At 38.0% G+C, this 20,609-nt stretch overlaps 1 protein-coding gene across 5 annotated transcripts in view; it reads left to right on the top strand.

The window, feature by feature from the left end:
• Positions 1 to 1,077: 1,077 nt before the first annotated feature.
• HEPH (hephaestin) overlaps positions 1,078 to 20,609 on the top strand; it is a 110,553-nt gene continuing 91,021 nt past the window's right edge. For 3 of the 5 annotated variants that reach the window (XR_007409374.1, XM_035712354.2, XM_035712357.2), the window contains exons 1-8: positions 9,771 to 10,048; positions 10,193 to 10,372; positions 11,977 to 12,221; positions 13,911 to 14,123; positions 14,803 to 14,985; positions 16,025 to 16,279; positions 18,307 to 18,475; positions 19,925 to 20,061. Coding sequence is in view for 4 of the 5 variants with exons in the window: in XM_035712354.2 (XP_035568247.1) it covers positions 10,023 to 10,048; positions 10,193 to 10,372; positions 11,977 to 12,221; positions 13,911 to 14,123; positions 14,803 to 14,985; positions 16,025 to 16,279; positions 18,307 to 18,475; positions 19,925 to 20,061 (1,408 nt within the window). In the remaining variant the exon portion in view is untranslated. Of the gene's footprint in view, positions 1,425 to 9,770; positions 10,049 to 10,166; positions 10,373 to 11,976; positions 12,222 to 13,910; positions 14,124 to 14,802; positions 14,986 to 16,024; positions 16,280 to 18,306; positions 18,476 to 19,924; positions 20,062 to 20,609 lie in introns of those variants that run through there. The other 2 variants (XM_035712355.2, XM_025466063.3) reach the window with 2 other exon arrangements.

Below are 20,609 nucleotides of genomic sequence, written 5' to 3' on the forward strand. Positions count from 1 at the left end.
TAACCCTGCACAGTTTCTCTCTCTCTCTCCTAGCCTTACCAGAAAAGCTCCACCTTCATCTTCCATAGATAGTGAGGGTTTATCATAAGATTCCTTTTGGGAAACAGTTTTGCTGCCAAAAATAATTTTGAAAAATTATAAATGTAGATCACCTTATTAATTTTACTATTGAAGTAATTGAGTCTCATAAAGGCAAAATGGCTTTCCCAATATTATCTGTGCTTACTTTAGTAATATAAGTAGAACTTAAAACCAAGATTCTGGAAATATTCTTTTTTTTAAACATGAATTATTACAACTTGTTTTCTAAGAATGAGAAAGGAGAAATTAGATTAATTTCTTTATTGAAAAATTTGAAATAATAACTTATTTTTGGAATTTTACAGTGGTAAAACTGAGGTTTAGAAGGATTTAATGATTTCTCCAAGGTCATAGACTCAGGAAGTCATAAAGTTGAAATTTGTATCCATGATGTCTGATTCTAGTTTCTCTGCTCTTGATAAGTTGCCATTTTGCCAGCATTTATATTGCAAAACAATCTACAGCAGGGGTGTTTGAACTATAGCTTGTGGGGCAAATATGTCTTGCTTCTTGTTTTTTAAATTAACTTTCATTTGTTCATAGATACACCTAATGTTCTGCAATGGCGTATTTTAATAGATATGACAGAGAGAGGCTATATGTTCCCAAATAAAATATTTACTAACTGGCTTTTTACTGAAATAGTTTACCAACTACTGTTATATAGGTATTGACTTAAACATTTCTTAGGTGACTCCTGAGGAAGGGCACCAGAAATATGTCCAGGATTTGTAGAAGAAGTAGGCATTGCATGCTCTCTTAAAATTGCTGAATTAATAATACAAGCTAAGAAACCTAGCCTCACTGGCCTCCTGAAGCCTTCATTGTGTTGACTTAAGTGACTATATGACTTGTTTCCTGTTGTCTTTTATGAGTCAGAACAGAGACCTTATCCCCTCCACTCCCTGTCATAAATGCCTTAGAGCCTGGACTTGGATCTCAGCTTAATGGATTTTATCCCCACCTACCCCCTTTAACTTCAAGGTCTACTTCTGTGCCAAGTAGGGGAAGAGGGAGATAACTCCAAGGGCTGCTGTGGCCTGATCCAGCTTCCTTTGATCACTAAGCATTTCTGAGGAAACTGTAGCTTGTGGCTCCTCCCTTCTCCCTGTTGGTTGCTTCTACTTGGCTAAGCCTGGGGTGCAGTCTGTGGGGGAAGCTCCTGTGTCTAGGCACCCTTAAGTACTTACACTGGTTTATAACCCAGACTTTGCCCCACCAGCTCAGTCTTTGAAGGTTCTCCTCTCTGGACCCTGCTCCAGACACTTTAAATCCAGGAAAGAAAAATGTATCAAGCCTGCCTAGAGAAGAGCATTCGCTTCTAGCCAAGATCTCATCACAAAGTAAGGATATTAGGTGGTGGAACCACTATCATACCTGTCTCCTTCCTATACCTGGGTCTGGTGGGTAGATGTAGTCCTTTCCAAAGAAGTATAGAGTTCTATACCTTTCCTCCAAAATTAGTCTGTACCCATTTTTTACTTATATTTTGGTATAAGTTTTGAAACCTCTTTCTCTTCTACTCTTCATGTAAAGAATATGCTGTTTCCATGGAATACCAGTTATGTAAATTTATAGATCTGAGAAGGTCAATATCTAGTTCAAGGCCCTCATTGTACAAATGGAGAAACTGAAGACAGGAAAAAAGAAGAGCCTGGGTCAAGGGCACATGGTTGGTTACTGCCAGAGCAAACCAGGGCTGGCATCTAGGTCATTTGACTCAGACTAGTCATTTTTCACTATCTTCTCTTTCAGCAGGAATAAGGAAAAACATTGGTTTTAAAAAATCCAGACTCCAGTTTTACTCAGAAATTTTAGGGCTCATTTGCCTTTTTTTCAGTTTATTTTTTAATTTAATATTTCCAATTCTTCTGGGTCTTCTTAGGTTTTAGGATACTGACCTATGTTAATCCAGGCTATCTTTTAGCTACATCTGGTCTCCTTGATGGAAAATGCTGGTAATACAGTCCTGGGTTTTCACTCTAGGAGTTGCTATAAATGGCAGAGTTAGAGTTAATGTACATTAAACAAAATCTAGCAGCGACTGGCACACAATAGGCACATAATTTTGAAGTCATTTTCCTTATCTCAAAAAGTTTCTCTATTTCTCACTATAGCACAGTATGGGAATGTGGTGGCTAAAAGTCTAGATGGATCCAGTAAAATGCCCCCTCCCCTTTACTTCCTAACAATGTGACCTTGAATAAGTTTCCTTCTGTCTCAGAGCCTGCTTTTTTTAGGTGTAAAATAAGCAGAATTAGAATAATTGTTTCACAGGATGGTCATGAGACTTAAAGAATGTATGTAAAGTTTATAGCATAGGGCCTGGTATGTAGAAAGCGTTTCATTTTTTAAAGATTTTATTTATTTATTCGAGAGAGAGAGAGAGAGAGAGAGGCAGAAACACAGGCAGAGGGAGAAGCAGGCTCCATGCAGGGAAGCCCAACATGGGACTCGATCCTGGGATCTCCAGGATCATGCCCTGTGCTGAAGGTGGCACTAAACCACTGAGCCATCCTGGCTGCCTGAAAGCTCTTCATTTTATTGCCAGTTTCATCCTTCTCTATTACCAAGAAACCATGGCCTTAGAATAACAGGAAGGACTGATAACTGTGCTTCACAGCAAAAGGAAAAAAAATTGATGGGGGTGAGGGCCCTTCCCACATCTAATAACTCTTGCAAAGGGCCCCATTTCTTAAACAGAGCTGCTGGAATCTGTCTGTGAGCTTTGGCTGATCATACTGACAGTACATTCTCCTTCCCCTTTCAGCAAAGACCAACTATCAAGCTTTGATAAGCAAAAATGTAGCCCACCCCCCTGTAATTCCTCCTGAGATCGTAACAGGGATTTGAAAAATACCTGGATATGGTAAAAGAACCATCCCAGATTTTGTACCAAACCAGGCCAAACAAGGTATTCCAATAGTTTGGTTTGGGGGAAAAAAGGCACCCAGTACCACCCTCTTCTATTCACTCCACTGCAGTAACACCAATCAGATTAGAACGTTGGGCTTTATGAGAAAGACTCTGCAACTCAGGATACTGACTGAGCAGGGTTGGCTGACTCATGCTGTGGTCTGCAGACAAGCATCACTAGGCTGCTGACATAAATAGGAAGTGTTTACTCTAGCAAAGTTAACCTTGCTTTCCAAACCCTACTTTGCTTTCATTTCTTTTTTTTTCTTTTCAAAGAAAACCTGTATATGGCTGGGCTTAGGGGAGTCCTAGGCCACTGAGAAAGTGAGTGTCAGAGAGGGTGGAGGAAGCTTGGCTGGGTGTGCAGGGAAGTTAAAGTGAACAGAACAATAGGCTCCTTTCATTCCTCTCACCAAAATGCCCAGGACCACACTGGTTTAACTGCTTCAGATACTTATGGAGTTGTGTACAGTAGTTAATTTTCTTATTGAAATAATGTGCTCATTTTCTGCCTCACAAATTGAAGAATTTATTGAGATTATGGATCTGAGGACTACATAAAAGAGAACCTCAAACACTTAGAAACAACTACTTGGCTTCATGTTTTAAGATCCAAACTGTCATAGAATAAGCCAATAAATGATAGCTGAACCAAACTATCAGCTTAGAATCTAAATTATTTTTCATGCTTAATGTCCAAATAGCAGATATATTTTAGAAAACATGGGTTCATATTCTGGCTTTGCCAGTAACTGGCTGATTGACTTTGAGCAAATCCTTTTACCTCTCTGCCTCACTTTTCTATATGTCACATCAAGGAGTTGAAAAAAGATGATTTCTAAAAGTCTTTATGGATGTATGAATCTATAACACTTTTGATCTTTACACTAAGCATCTATTGTATTCCAAGGTCTTTGCTATGGGCTCAAATCTGTCATTTTGTTTGAACTTCAAACAATCCTGTGAGATAAATATTTGCATTTTTAGATGAGAAAACTGAGGCTCACGTAGGTAAAAGTGATTTATTGAAAGATCACATAGCTATTACAGGCAAGAAGAAGGATTTAAGTCCAGGTATTCTAATCTGAAATCAGTTTGCTTTCATTGATACCACAATTGGGGTATGAGAAAATAAAGCATTCTTATTACTACAAATACCAATATATAGTGGAATCATATTGTCTCAGGAATGGTATGGTGGTGTTATGCTGAACATTATTGCCAAGCCAAGGGATCAGGAATCTTAGGTTCTAGTACTAGCTCTCAGGACCTCAGGTGAGCCCCTTCCCCTCTGGGCCTCAATTTTCTCACCTCTGGCATGCTAGGACACAGTAATAATGATTAAATAATAATATAAATTGTACTTGTACTATCTAGAACCCTTTGGGGCTTTTAACACTCTCCATTTTCCCTCCCAGAAAAGAAAGGCTTATACCTACTGAAGGTGAGAAAATCCCTATATGGAATCTATTTTCTAAAGTTTTTATTTAAATTCCAGTTCGTTAACATACATTATATTAGTTTCAGGTTTATAATATAATGATTCAACACTTCCATACAACACCTGGTGCTCATCACAAATGCACTCCTTAATCCCTATCATCCATTTAATTCATCCATCCACCCACCCCGCCTCTGGTAACCACTAGTTTGTTCTCTATAGTTAAGAGTCTATATCATGGTTTGCTATTCTCTCTCTCTCTCTCTCTCTCTCTCTCTCTTTCCTCTTTGCTTATTTTGTTTTGAGTCAGAGCATAAAATCATTAAGAAAACAGAGAACCAAAAGGTCAATCTTGATGAAGAGTTCTATTAGAAAGGCTGCCAGAATTAGATACTGGATCCCAAGATTAGCTCAGCATTCTTATGTTCAGTTGAGGGATCCTTTGTCTAGAATGAGCCTGTTTAGCCCAGTGTAGCTCAATGCAGAAAGAGAGATGGAAGGAGAGAAAAGAGCATTGTTCCATTAAAGGAACAACTTGCAAATTCTAGGGAAAACAGCAAATGCAAATTGTTATGGGTAATGGAGGCCAGGCTAAAGTGATATTTTGATGAGAGGAAGATGAGGTAAAGGAAGGAGAGGCTTGACTGGCTGCTAACTGACCTTCTTGCTAAGGTTATTTTCAAGTATAATTAAACTATGTCTTATTTCAAGTAGCCCATAAATTCATTCACCCTTTCTTTCTCCCTTTCTCATCTCCATCTCTCCCTCTCTATCTCTATCTCCTCCTCTCCTCCTTTGGGCACCTTTTCATTCTGCCTTTCTTTTCTTTTTCTTTTTTTTTTCTTTTCTTCCTTTTTTTTTACGTTCCTCTAGGACTCTTGCTTACCTTACCTACTTTGTTTATTTTATTATTTTTTATCTTTCCCATTTCAGTCTGCCTTTTAAGAATTCCTCCTATAGACTCAGCTGAAAGAAAATAGCCCTGCCCAAATGAAAAGTTTACATAAGGATTTACATCCTTTAGCTCATCAAATTTTCATAGCAAACTAATGAGAGACCCAAAGCAGAGATTACACCATTTAAGAGATCATCTCCATGTATATAGCTCAGGCTATTAGCTGATGTGCTCAATGACATGCAACTAATACATGATGATTCCAGAACTAGAACCCATTTTTTCCTATGGTCTGAAAATTTTCAGTTTACCATTAAATACCCAAGTGATCATTAAGGAATTTTATGGGCTTTCCTTTTCTTCTGTTCTTATAGTGTATTGTAAAATCAAATTAAAAATGACAATAACAACAATAATAGCAACAACAAATTCAGATTTAGGAAGAAAAAGAGGAAGTCAGTAATTAGAAACAAAGAAAACTAATATTTATCAGGGGACTATTAAATCCTCAATGCTATCTCATTAAAATACAACTGAAAACAGTGCTCAAAATCTAAGTTTATCTGACTTAAAAGTTATGATTTTTTTCATTATATCATGTTGCTTCCAAAGAGACTAAACTCAGCTATATACATGTACCTGTATGCTTAGTATGCGTTACTGTATATAGGAACTTGTGAGTGTGTACATGTGGCTATCTATAAAATGTTAAAGCTTTGTATTCCTGTCAAGTTTCATTTCTAAATCTTTTTCCCATCTGTTATAATAATAGCCACTAATACTTTTTGATCGCTCACTCGGGCACTTGGGCACTTATTTGTGTCCTATGCACTTATAGATTTATATTCATTTAATGCTCAAAACTACTCTGAAATATAGCTAATAGTATTAATTTGATTTCAAAGATGAAAACACTATGTCTAGAGAAATGAAGCAGTTTATCAAGTCACACAAGAATAGTGGGGCCAGGACTGGTTTAAGTAGTCTGATTTCAAACCCTGTGCCCTGGATGCAAAAAGGAGAAGACAATCCTTATCTCCCAAAGGTTTAAGAATTAAAAAGATGGCAGAATCATACTGTATAGTGGGAAGTACTAGGAAAATGCTAGGTAGTATTTTTTCCCAGGTTTTATTGTCTAGCTCTTCTGGTCATTACTCACTGCTTTTGAATGCTTGTTCATTGTATGCTAAAGGTCCATACTGGTTTATTTATACAATATTTTCGCATGTATTATGAGCTTCTCTAATAACGAAACTCTTACCTGGGACAGATTTTTCTCTAATTGAGTTTAAGGCACAATGGCTTTTCTGGCATCTTTCTGAAAGGGAAGCTTAAACAAGGTCTATGTTATATCCAGACTTCTATTGAATCAAGGACATCCCTTTCCTGTCGAGGGTTCCAAGGCATTTGTGTTACTTTATGTGGGACTCTATGGAGATGCATGTAAATAAATGCACCTGTGTTTCATCATTGAATGTGAATATTGACAGGTTTTGTTTCTTTCTTTTTTTTTTAAAGCTTTTTTTTTAAATTTTTATTTATTTACGATAGTCACGCAGAGAGAAAGAGAGGCAGAGACACAGGCAGAAGGAGAGGCAGAGACACAGGCAGAAGGAGAAGCAGGCTCCATGCACCGGGAGCCTGACGTGGGATTCGATCCCGGGTCTCCAGGATCGCGCCCTGGGCCAAAGGCAGGCGCTAAACCGCTGCGCCACCCAGGGATCCCAATATTGACAGGTTTTGAAACTCAAATGGATTCTTTGAGAGCCCTTTATATAAAACATTTTTTGTAGTTCTGCATTCTTGAATTTCATTATATTCTCAAACATTCATAACCCCCCAAAAGTAAGAACTCTATAGGGCAGCTCTATTATTTTATAGGTAGGGAAACTCAGGCTCACTAAAGTGAATGCCTAAAGTCACTCTTTGAATCAGTGACAAACTTGAACCAGAGTCAAATGGTGAGAAAATGTATGTTTATGTCACTTTATGGCATTCCAAGCAGTAGCTGTTTATGATATACCTACAGAGCCCATGGTGACCATTTTTGGCATTAGATACACAGAGACTGTTAAGACATACAACTTCAAAGAGTTTATAGTCCAATCTGGGAAATAAAGACAGTTCATAAGACAGCTCACAGAAAGGTAACAAAAATACAAAATCTGACTTAATGTAATTGGGTGTTATAGAAAGTGAGTAGTCTTTCAGAGGATACTGGTATGGAGGACCTACAAGGGCTTTTCTGAGGCATTTAGGATTTAAGTTAGCTCTTAGAGTAGAAATATAGAACATACAATGCGGGGAGACAGTAAAGATAAATAAACTCTAGCCAGGTAGGAGAAGGAGAAGGAAATCAACAGTTATTTTCTGTTATGTTCTAAACACTAATTGTACTGGGATCCTTTCATGTAAGTTTTCTAATTTACTTCTCCAAGATTGACATAATTATATGTATTTTATAAGTAAGAAAACAAGTTTAGAGTGGTTAAGTATTACCCAAGGCTGCACATCTGGTCAATTGGAGATCCAGGTTTGGAAAGAAAAACCCTGGAACGGGTCCTCCTCTATACCAAGGGCTTTCTACCAAATGTCATGTGGAGACAGGGGATTAGTACTTGGGCCACTGCTGTGTGTGTAGAAAGGCCTGAGACTTTGTAGGGAAGTCTATTTATTCACCAAGGTAAATATCTAGATCTAGCCAGGATAAATATCCGGGAATTTCTTATCCATATGTGAGTCTATGCATATTTTTGACTTTCTATTTTTGATTAATAGTCTCTTATCTCATGTGTTTAGGACTGGGATTTAGTGAAATAAGTTGTATAAATTACTGAACATGGTATTTGGTATATAATGATCTATCAATGAACGGTAGCTTCCATAATTATTATCACCATCATGGATAATATCAATTTGGTGTATCTCTTCCTATATAAGTATGTATGTCTGTTTCTAGAAGTGATTATAACTACATGTGATTGCATGTTTCAGAGTGTATGTGGATTTCCCAGATATAGCTATGGTTATGCATATGCATGTTCTCTGTGTATATATGTATGTGAGTGTGCAAGTTTATTTTGTGGAAGGTGGCGTAGTACTGTGATCAAGAACATAGACATTGAAGTTATACCTTCTGGGCAACAACCCAATTCTACTGATTGTTAATGTGGTCACCTTAGAAAAATTACTTTACACTTCTGTTCTGTAGTTTCTTCTTCTGTAATATAGGGATAATAATGGCTGTTTCATAGCGTGGTTATGAGGATTAAGTGATTTAATCTATATAAAACACATAGAATAGTGTCTGGCTTCCATGCACACACAGTAATATTGATTTGTCATTACAATGATGATGACTAAAGTAATAAGGCTCTGTGTGACAGTGTGTTTTTATGTGTGGATGCGGGTGTGTGCATTTCTGCTTTTAAATAAGACTACATGAACTTATGTCTGCTTTTAGATAAGACTACATGCACTTATGTATATGTGTATTTATATAATAGTCCATGTTTCTGGGTTTGACTCTAACTGTGTATGATTGACTGAATACTTCATCCCATCCCCAACAGATCTAACCTTTTGGGTGATGTACTGGAGTGAGAGGCTAGAGACTTAATTCTGACTCTGACTCAGGATTGGCCTAATAAAATGGGTTTGTGCATAGCAGAGAGCCGGCAGAGAATATTTCTTCTGAGAAGTTAATATTTCCCTCACATATTCTCACTTTTTTTGTTTCATTATTCATTTTTTGAAGCATAAAATACATAAAGAAAATTGCACAAATGCTAAGTTCATAGCCCAATACATTTCCACAAACTGAATACAACATGTAACCAGTATGTAGATCAAGAAACATAACATTACCTAAAAGCCATTATCCTCTTCTTTTCTCAGTCACTAATCCCTTCCTAAAGGGCAAACACTATCCTGGCTTCTAATAGCATAGATTAGTTTTGCCTGATTTTGTCCTCTACTCAAATGAAATCATACAGTATGTATTCTTTTGTATGTTTCTTTCTGCAATATTACATTTGTGAGAGACATATGTTTATTTGTAGTTGTACTTTGTTCATCATCATTGATATATAGCATTCCATTGTATGAATAAAATACATTTTAGTCATTCATCCTAGTGTTCATGAACATTTTGGCTATTTCCATTTTAGGTCTATGAACAGTCTGATAAATATGTTTCGGTGAGCTCTCATTTGTTTTTAATTCATAGAGCATGGAAAGTGACAACAAAGGAAAAAGAGGCACTGGAAGAGTTGGTGACTTGATTTAGGTACCGCGTGAGTCAGTGGCCTTATCAGGTTTCTGGTACCTGTTTCCTGATTCTTGGGTCAGAGTACATTCTTCCTTTAAAAGGAAAATATTTTATTTATTTATTTGAGAGAGAGAGAGAGAGAGAGAGCAATTATGAGCAGGAGCAGAGGCAGAGGCAGAAGCAGACTACCCTGATGAGCAGGGAGCTCAACCTGGGGCTTTATCCCAGGATCCTGGGATCATGATCTGAGTTGAAGGCAGACACTTAACTGACTGAGCCACCCAAGTGCTCCCAGAATACATTCTTCCTTTTACAATGCTGAAGGAACTATATCCACACTTCTAATCTGAAAGAAATGATGCATAATTATAAGTGATTTTTTAACATTGCTCTCCGAAGTCCAATGTACAGATAATTGAATGTTTCTTGAACTGAAAGGGGTCAGGTAAGAGAAAGATTCTGGGCTAATTGTTTTTTTCTTTCTCAGGCACTTGGTTTGGCTCTTGCTTCTTTAGTTTTCCAGACATATGCAAAGCCCTTTTGTTTTCTTTCTTTCATATCAGCCCCTATTCATTTCCCTGTTTCCAAGGGTAATGTGGGCCATGGAACCAGGCCATCTCTTCTGGGCTCTTTTGTTGATGCAACCTTTGTGGCCCCAATGGACAGACGGGGCCACTCGAGTCTACTACTTGGGCATCCAGGATGTGCAGTGGAACTATGCTCCCAAGGGAAGAAATGTCATCATGGACAAGCCTCTGGACAACGACACGTATGTTTAATCATTTGTAGAACTATAACCGGAGTTGGAGGGGGCACTCTTGAGGTCAGAGGGTAGCCTTTTAAAGACCTTTTTTCAGCCTGTGTTAGCAGCCAGCTCTTGATCTCCATGGCCATTTACCCAATGGCACACTTGCTGGTAAGAGGGATAGTCAACTCAGGAGACAGCAACTTTTCCTGGAGTCCACTTTTCCAACTGAGGTGCCTTAGCATCTTTAGAGTCCTAAAGGTAATTCCATATTATCTTGATTCTAAAATGTTATCTACAATGCTTTCAAAAAAGAAAGAAATGTGAAATATATACAGTATTTATAAGATGTGTGTGATGGAACCATGCTCTCATAGTTGAGTGGAACTACATTGATTTTGGATATGTGAAAATGTGAAAAAATATGGTAAGCCTCAGAATCAAGGAAGTAACAGTAATAGCCATCACTTACATAATATTATCTCCGTGACAGTCACCATATTAGAAATTTGTATATTTTGGCTTGCCTAATTCTCACAAAAGCTCTAGGAGGTGAGTATGATATCCTCATCTTATAGATGAGAAAACAGATTCAGGGAGATCAAATGACCTGCCCAAGTCCTACAGCTAGTAAATAGAAAAGCTGGAATTTAAACCTGGGTAATGTTGATAAGGGTACTGTCCTCACCATTCTGCCTTTCACAGATTCCATAAGTTCAACCTTTCTTAATCTCAGAGCCTTCCTGGTGCTCCACAAATGTCTGTTGAAAACAAAAATAATGTATTAAAGGATCTTTTGAGATCTTGAATTACTTTGGTCCCTAAAGCCTCAGAATTTTCCAAAGTTGACTATAGTATCTCAGAGCTCTCTAGGAAGAATTAGAGTAGGAAAGCAGCTATCTTTTATTGACAAATTACCTTCCTATCCATCTATTTTGGAGTAACAGAGTCTTTTTATTAAAGGTGTCCTTGAGGAATAACTTAATTATCTTCCATCTCTAATACTTTGAAATAATAGTTAACATTTTTAAGCTTTTACTATTTTCCAGGCACTGTCCTAAGCTCCTTATGTATTTTAATTTTTTTAAATCACCAGTATCAATTATCTGAACTTGGTGCCATGATTATGTCCATTTTGCAGATGGGGAAATTGTGCATAAAGAAGTTAAGTAACTTGCTTCAAGTCCCACAGATTTGGAAGTGACAATATGGGCATTTAATCAAGTCTGCCTGGCTCCAGAACTTGTGATCTCAACCACTATGCTATAAGATCTCTCATATATAGCAAGATGATGCAAGGTCAGGCTATATGGGTTGGAAGTTGATCACTTAAAAAGAGTCAGTCCATATTTGGTTTTCTCCCCGTTACTATATATTAGGTTGAACTGTGTAAAATTGTCTTTTTTGTAGGTGAAAAGTGGTCAAATATCAGCAAATTTATATGCCTTAATTTAATTCTTCTCATTTTCTAATAGCCTCTAAACTTCTGTGTTTTGATCAGTACAATTTCATTTTCCTTTGTTTTGCCCTAAACAAAAATATATATTTTTTGTCAGCTTCTAGAAAAATAGCTCTCCAAAGGTTTGAAGACTGAGAAAATTGTCAGTCTTTCTTTTCTTCCTTCCTAGAGTAGCTTCCAGCTTCCTAAAATCTGACAAGAATCGGATAGGAAGCAACTACAAGAAGACCATTTACAAGGAATACAGAGATGGCTCATACATGGATGAAATGGTCCAGCCTGCTTGGTTGGGCTTCTTGGGGCCAGTGTTGCAGGCTGAGGTGGGAGATGTCATCCTTATCCACCTGAAGAATTTTGCCACTCGTCCCTATACCATCCATCCCCATGGTGTTTTCTATGAAAAGGACTCAGAAGGTAAATCAGATCAGGCTTTTTTCTTCCTGTCCACAACAAATATTTACATTTCTTTTACTATAATTTGAGAGAGAGGAGCTGGGAATGAGAATAGTCTTTTTTTCTCCTTATTGATCTGAGGTGGCAGGGGCACTCCTAGAAAAACGGGTAACTAATGTTATCACTTCTGCTATTCATCCACTGTGACTTTGGGCAAGCCACTTCCCCCTCTCTGGGCCTCATATTCTTCAATAGGTATATGGAGATTTAATCTGCCTTTTATCACAAAGAATTACTTGAATGACATTTCCATAAAATATTTGATTGTGCTTTGGAAAGAGAAGAGTGTGCTATGAATGCAAGGAAATATTATTCTAGTGTCACAGTCTTCTGACACTCCATTTCTTTCCTTAAGAGGAAATTCAGTTTACTAATTTGTATCTCCCATCCAATGGCCTATAATAATGACACAACAGTGAGTGACAGGATTAGAAAGGGAATCCAGGTTTTGACTGGGCCACTAATTCCCTGTATAGCCCTGGAAAAGTTATTTTTTCCTCAGTTTTATCCTCCATAAAATGGATACATGGACCAATTGATCATTAAGTTGGTTTCATTTTTTTCAATTTTAATTCTAATATAGTTAACATACAATGTTATATTAGTTTCAGATATACAATATAGTGATTCAACAATTCCATACCTCACACGGTGCTCATCATAAGTGCCCTCCTTAATTTTCACCACTTATTTCACTCATCTTCCTACCCACCTGCCCTCTGGTAACCATCAGTTTGTTCTCTATAGCTAAGAGTCTGTTTCTTGTTTGTCACTTTTTCCCCCTTTGCTCATTTGTTTTATTTCTTAAATTCTATATGTGAGTGAAATTATATGGTATTTGTCTTTCTCTGACTGACTTAGTTTGCTTAGCATAGTACTCTGTAGCTCCACTCATGTCATTGCAAATGGCAAGATTTAATTCTTTTTTATGGCTGAATAATGTGTGTATATATATATATACACATACATATACATTATTATACACATTTTATATACATATGTATATATACATTATTATAAACATTATATATGTGTGTGTACATAATAATAATGTACACACACACACATATAATGGAAGCAGCCCAAGTATCCATTCATTGATGGATCACATCTCCTTATCCATTGATCAAAGAATGGACACTTGGACTGCTTCCATAATTTGGCTATTGTAAATAATGTTGCTATAACATAGGACTGTATGTATCCTTTGAATTAGTATTTTTGTATTCTTTGGCATAGATACCCAGGGATATGATTACTGAATCACAGGGTAGTTGTATTTTTACTGTTCAGAGGAACTAAGTTGGCTTTAGTTTGGAATTCTATAATTGTCTGTTTTCTGTTTTCCAAAGTTAGTGCTTGAAGGGGGGAATTCTGTTTTCTTTCTCACTTCTATGCCACTGGTTTTGTACTAGCATACTATTAGATCGGGCTATTGACGCATTTTCCATGGCCACAGCTCCTTCTCCAAAGGCTGTCACCTCTCCACCCATTATTGATGTGAGTCTGGGGTTCTTTGGCTGGATATTACCTGACTGCACTGTCTTCAGATTGTGAGGAACACTATGCCACATGTCAGCCTCCTCTTGGCTTCTCTGTCTGCCAGACTCCCTCTCACTCAGACTGAGCATGTGCAATTTCATTTTCTAGGCTCCCTATACCCAGATGGCTCCTCTGGTCAACTAAAAGCTGATGACTCTGTTCCCCCGGGAGGCAGCCACATTTACAACTGGACCATTCCAGAAGGCCATGCACCCACTGATGCTGACCCAGCATGCCTCACCTGGATCTACCATTCTCATGTAGATGCTCCACGAGACATTGCGACTGGCCTCATTGGACCCCTTATCACGTGTAAAAGAGGTACAGGCCCCATGAGTGAGCTATTGAGATGCAGGGTGGGATATCTACAGGAAAAAGTGATATAATTCAATCACCTACATATTAAGCAACAGCCTTAAGAGGTGTTCATTCAGCTCCCTTGTTTATTAGGAGGAATAAACCCTGCTAAACTTTTTTCCACTATTTTTTTATTTCATTATCTTTTAAAACTTTAATATTTTCTTATTTTAAAATCTTGAATTAATAATGATGGGAGTCAAATCACATAAAAATAAGGTATATAATTAGAGTTTAAGTGTGGTTAGGATCAAAAGTGTACCCATCAGGATTTGGGGAGAATTGGGGACTTTGTTGGAAATATGGTATGTTTAAGTATTGTCAGACCTGGAAGACCTGGGTGTTACAAGAGTGTGGTCCGATTAAAGCTCTGGGTTGATAACACAAGCAAAGATGGGGGGAGGGAATTATTCTAGATCCCGTATGTCCAATCTTCTAGTCCTAGGCTCAACTGAATTGGGTTTAGCTGGGGAAATAAACATTTGGAAATAGAAATTAGGAGCATAAGGCCTTATTTGCTTTGCTGTTGCCAACAGACTCTTAAGGAATCCTCTCTTCCTATTTATTTTTTATGAGTACACCTTGCAGGTTACTGTTGTTAAGGAGAGAAGGCTCTCAAGGGCACCTTTCTTATTTACTCTAGGAACTCTGGATGGAAATTCCCCTCCTCAGCGGAAGGATGTGGATAATGATTTCTTCCTGCTCTTCAGTGTAGTAGATGAGAACCTTAGCTGGCATATTGATGAGAACATTGCCACTTACTGCTCAGATCCTACCTCAGTAGACAAAGAAGATGAGGCCTTTCAGGAAAGCAATAGGATGCATGGTAAGCTGGGGGAGGGTGGCCACACCATGACAGTAAAGAGTGATGAAGGGTTTCCATTGGGCTTAGCATTTGGTGGGTAATTTCATGTATCTCAGAAGAACTAAGAGTAGTAGATACCTTTTCTCTGTTTTACCTATGAGGGAAGTGAGGCTTCCGGATTACATAACAGATAAACTGCACAGGCTGTGCTCTTGCCATTAGGTACTTTGCCTCCTAATGTGTAATAGTCTAGGTTATTGATTCTAAAGTCACATACTTTATGCTCAGTCTCTCAGGGTGAGGATCGCCCACTGATATATTTAGTCAACATTTCTTTGTCCTAAAAAGGATGGGAAAACTACCCACTTTGTGAGGAAACATGGTTGGCTATAAGGAAGTTGATCATCTTAATTAAATTAAAAAAAAACCTAAGAACATAAAAGCCCTGAGGCATGAGCAGATAACTGATTTCAGTAATAAAATCAAGTAGATTTTATTTTTGCTTAATTAAGAAAAGGATTTAATGCCCTTTGGTGCTAGTGATGGTCTCAAAGCCAGGCAGTTCCAAGGGAATGTGGAAACTCAGAAGGAAGATGTAGGGATGGCTTGGACAGTTAAAATTCCTCTTAGGTTTTACACCAATTACTTTTGATAACCATGGTAATTAGCTAACTTGAAAATTGTCCTGTGGAAATTTCAGAAGGAACTTGGCCTGGAAGTAAAGAATTGCTTGCAAAATAGACCCCATTCATTAGAAAGCTTCCTCAGATTACTGGGTTGGAATCTTGATTCTTCTACTTAACAGCTCTGTGGGCTTAGGAGAGAAGTAACTTCACGTTTCTGAGCCTTGGTCTTCTCATTGTTTGCTTGATATAAATGACATCTGCTTATTTTCCAGGGCTGTTTATGGCATCTTAAATAAAATAAGGTATATGATCAGCACAGTGTGCTTTTAAAAAATTCATCTAAATGTCACCTATTAATATTGCCAGATGGCAAATCTTCTCTCATCACACTTTACTTTTCTAATTCTGTTATTTTCTTTGGATTTTTTTTGCAGCAATCAATGGCTTTGTGTTTGGGAACTTACCAGATCTAAGCATGTGTGCACAGAAGCGTGTGGCCTGGCACTTGTTTGGCATGGGCAATGAAGTAGATGTCCACACAGCTTTCTTCCATGGACAGATCCTAACTATCCGGGGCCACCGCACTGATGTGGCTCACATCTTTCCAGCCACTTTTGTGACAGCTGAGATGGTGCCCCGGGAACCTGGCACCTGGTTGATTAGCTGTCAAGTGAATAGTCACTTTCGAGGTGAGATCCAATATCTTTGACCCTTGAGGTAGAGAAGGGAGATGACATTAATGATCATCAGGAGCCTGGAGCCGTAAGATATGTCTTTCAGATGAGACAGCTAGGTATAAGGTATCAAATACTAGTTTGGAATTCTGGGACCTAGCCAGATTTTTCCCAGCTGAGCTGTTAATTTTCAGGGTGACCTCAGGGACATCTCCCTGGGTTTTATCTTCCCCATCTCTAACATAAGATGTTATAGAGATGGATAAGCAGACTTTTAAGTTGTCCTTCTTTGCTCCAAATTCTAAGGAATTAAGACCTGGAGGTATTTGCAGCTTATCGAACAGGACGTAAAGGAGATATTAAAGTATAAAGCTTATTTGGGAGATCATAGAGTATTGTGGGCAAGTAGTGACACTCCAGTTGGGACCCAATAGTAACTGAGGTAGAAAGTTTGGTTTTTAGAGGGAAAATTATTGCAGTAATAGCATAGTGTATTGAGGAGCAGCAGAAGAGAGGAGGAATATATGAGGCAATGAAGAGAGTACTAGACAAGTGATTAGAAGATTTGAGTTATTGTCTCAGCTCTGTGAAAAAATAGGGCTTTGAAAAAGTCCCTTCCCATGTATAGACCTAATTTGCCACATCCATAAATTGAGGGGTTTAGTCTAAATAGTCTCTAAGGTCCTTGTCAGCTCTTAACTTTCTAGAATTATTTGATATATGATAAATTAGGTAGATATCAGGAAAGTATTATGAGTATATGAAAGTATATTTGAGTTATAGACTAATAGGATAATGAGTCTGTGGTGATAGGTTTGACCAATAGAGGCCACTTACCCATGTTCCATCATCCAGGGCTTGCCCTTGGTCCCAAAGTTACCTGAATAAGAGAGTACGAATGAATATGGATGGAAGTTATGGATGCAGCATAAGAATGAAATAAGTATGGGCATTAGGGCCAACCAGATAAGCCTGAATTCAAATTTTGGTTCTACCAATTATTTAACTTTGATAATTCATATAACTTCCCTGAAAGAATAAAACGAACATTCAAATTTATAGTTAAAAGATAGATTAAGTCTTATCTTCACCCCTGACTAGCTGTGCAATCTTGAGGAAGTTACTTAACCTCTCTGATCTTTAGTTTTTTCATGTGCAAAGGGGACATTAAAAGTCTGTTTCACATGGTGGTTATGAAGATTGAAGGATGTAACATATTTAAAGCACCTGGCACAAAGCTTGGATATAATACATATTAAAATTAATATTATTTCTCCCCCTTTTTCTTACTTCAAATTTCTAATTTACAAATTTCAAATTTCCTTGGGATGATGTGAGACTCAAATGTGATAGTATACCCGAATGACCTCTATAAGTTGTCAAGCAAATATAAAGCAGTATCATCCATTATTACTATGCCTCAGTGTAAATTCTTCCACATTTGGGGATACTATTTAGAATTTAAATTTTCCGGACATTCCCAAGTCTGAAGCTTCATCTCCACATATAGATGTTCCATTATTTTGGAAGCTTCCCACATTACACATAACTTGCTCCTCCTTTTTTTCTTACTCTTAATTTTTGTATATTTTTTATCGGAGTTTGATTTGCCAACATATAGTATAACACCCAGTGCTTACTCTTCTTATTAAAAATGTGATGCTAGATACCCCTATTCTCATTTACAAAACAGGGGTTACAGTTCAGATCTAGGAAATGACTGGCCAAAAAGCCCTACAGAAAGTGATAAGGATTAGACAGGAACTCAAGTATTCTGACTTCAAACTCTGTGATGTTGCTATAATGTAAGCCTTTTGCAGAAGCAGGAATGAGGATCTAGTAAATGATTCAGTTGCAGTTAACAGGTGAAGGTACTTGAATTCTCACATAGGATCCCTTTCTTCCAGCCAGGTTATTGAGGAGTGAGAGAAAGTGGCCTAGTGAAAGGTGGCAGGGAAAAACATTAGAAGGGAGGAAGGTGGGTCATCTGCCTACAAGACCTGTTGAGTGGAATGAAGTCAGCTATGATGTTCTTCCTCTAGATGGCATGCAAGCACTCTACAAGGTCAAGTCTTGCTCTATGACCCCTCCTATGAACCAACTCACAGGCAAAGTTCGGCAGTACTTCATTGAGGCCCATGAGATTCTATGGGACTATGGCCCGATGGGGCATGATGGAAGTACTGGGAAGAATTTGAGGGAACCAGGCAGGTAAGAGGCGGTGAGCTCCCCCCCCCCCGCAGCTTCTGGGATCAGGCTAACACCTATAACTCTCTCTTTCTCCCCCCTCCTTAGAAATCTCTCACTTCACTTGGGGGTTACGATCATTATCTAGCTAAAATTACATGACACAATTGTTAGTCAAATTCTTGTGGTCCCCTGGAGAACTCACTCTTGGGAAGCCACAAAGCTTTTTGTTGAGTTGTGTCACATACTCAGCAAAGGGTCCAAGCAGAGTTTGAGATTGCTTCTGCTATGATCCCAGTCTGTGTTCAGAAAATGAAACCCAAAAAAAACCCAGAACATTTGAAATGACATTTATCCAACTCTTCTTTATTTTACTCATTGTTTACCTCATTGTCCCTTCCTTTCTCTTCTATAGTCTGAAGGAGGCATTTGAGCAAGAGTGTAAAAAGCACTCAGAGAAATATAGAAGAGTGGGGGCAACTTACCTTGTAGCCATTCCATTCTTATCCCTTTGGAAGAATTTCTCAAAGTTCTCTTGCCTCATTCATATCTCAGATATAGGCAAAATAGAGCAGAAGGTTAGTTCCCTATTCAGATTCTAGGTCTTTAGTTATATTGACTCACTGGTCTATCATGATTCCAGGTCTTTTACAGAAGAGATACTTAGTAAATGACTAGGAGAGTTTTGAGTTCTAGGGCACCTGTCATGTTTACTCTTCTAGTAATAAATAATGGAATTAATCTGCAGAAACCATAAGAAAATAGGAATTTGAATCTCCAACTATGCTTGCTAAATTAGTGGGCTTTCATTTTGAAATGAAGTATATTTTTAAAAATATTTTATTTATTTATTTATTTATTTATTTATTTATTTAAGAGAGAGAGAGAGAGAGAGAGAGAGAGAACAAACAGGAGGAGAGACAGAGGGAGAAGGAGAATCAAACTCCCTGCTGAGTGTGGAGCCTGACATAGGGCTCAGTTCCAGGACCCTGAGATCATGACCTGAGCCAAAGTCAGTTGCTTAACTGACTGAGCCACTCAGGTTCCCCAAAATAAAGAATATTTTTGATTAAGGTTAGAATGAGTCTTAAGTACCTGAGAATGATTAGGAAAGATGTAAGTCTATGTAATGTCAGAGGGCATAACTAGTCCCATTGTCTGAAACTTACAAGAGAAGATTTTAGCCTACTATATAGAGGAACTCCAACCATTAAAACTATCCAACAGTAAGAGGAATTGTTTTCTCTTAAAGTAAGTCCCCTGACCTTTGAAAGACTCAAGCAGGCAGAAGCTGTATTTAATTTATTAGTACTGTCATCAAAGGAGATACCTTCACTGGGTGGAATTTAACCTGAATGATCTCTGAGATTCTTCCTAAATATAAGTATCCATAACTTGATGAGACCAAGGGTGAGATGGGGATCTATTTGATACACAATTAAATCATGTGACGTTTGCCTTTTTATATGCCAGTGGCTCAGATAAATTCTTCCAGAAGGGCTCCAGTCGGATTGGGGGCACTTACTGGAAAGTCCGATATGAAGCCTTCCAAGATGAGACATTCCAGGAAAAGGTGCAGCTGGAAGAAAATAAGCATCTTGGAATACTGGGTGAGGAATCCTTAACTTATGAAATTCATTGACTGGAACCTGAGAACTGGGGAGGACTTAGAAAATGGAGGCTGGGGGTGCCTCAGAGGTACTCAAAACAAGCATCTCTCAAACTGAGTCCCACTTTGGTGAAAAAGTGGTCATGAGTCTGAATGTGTTTGCAAAACACTAGGTTAAACATGGTCAAATAGTATTCTTTGCTGCAGAGCTTCTCAGAGCCTTGTATTTCTTTTTGTTTACCAAAAATGTCCAAGATGGGAATAGAGTATGTAGAATATATCATGCTTAATTACTGAACCTTTTATTAGTGAACATCTTTTGGTAGCACTGTTATATAGATCACACTTTTAGAAGTGCTTCTAAAGATGTATTTCTGAAGGGCTATATAGGGCAGTAAGACTGTCTAGGTTCTTGGTAATATGAGGCCAGGAACAGATTGATATTACACATGGACATGCTTGCTACGGTGAAGGATTCAGTACAAGGCTTAAAGCCTGATCTTGGATAAAGTATCTGGAAGCACAAATTTGTGTAAAGCACAGTATTGA

Source organism: Canis lupus, chromosome X (assembly GCF_003254725.2).
Source record: "Canis lupus dingo isolate Sandy chromosome X, ASM325472v2, whole genome shotgun sequence".
NCBI lineage: Eukaryota > Metazoa > Chordata > Mammalia > Carnivora > Canidae > Canis > Canis lupus.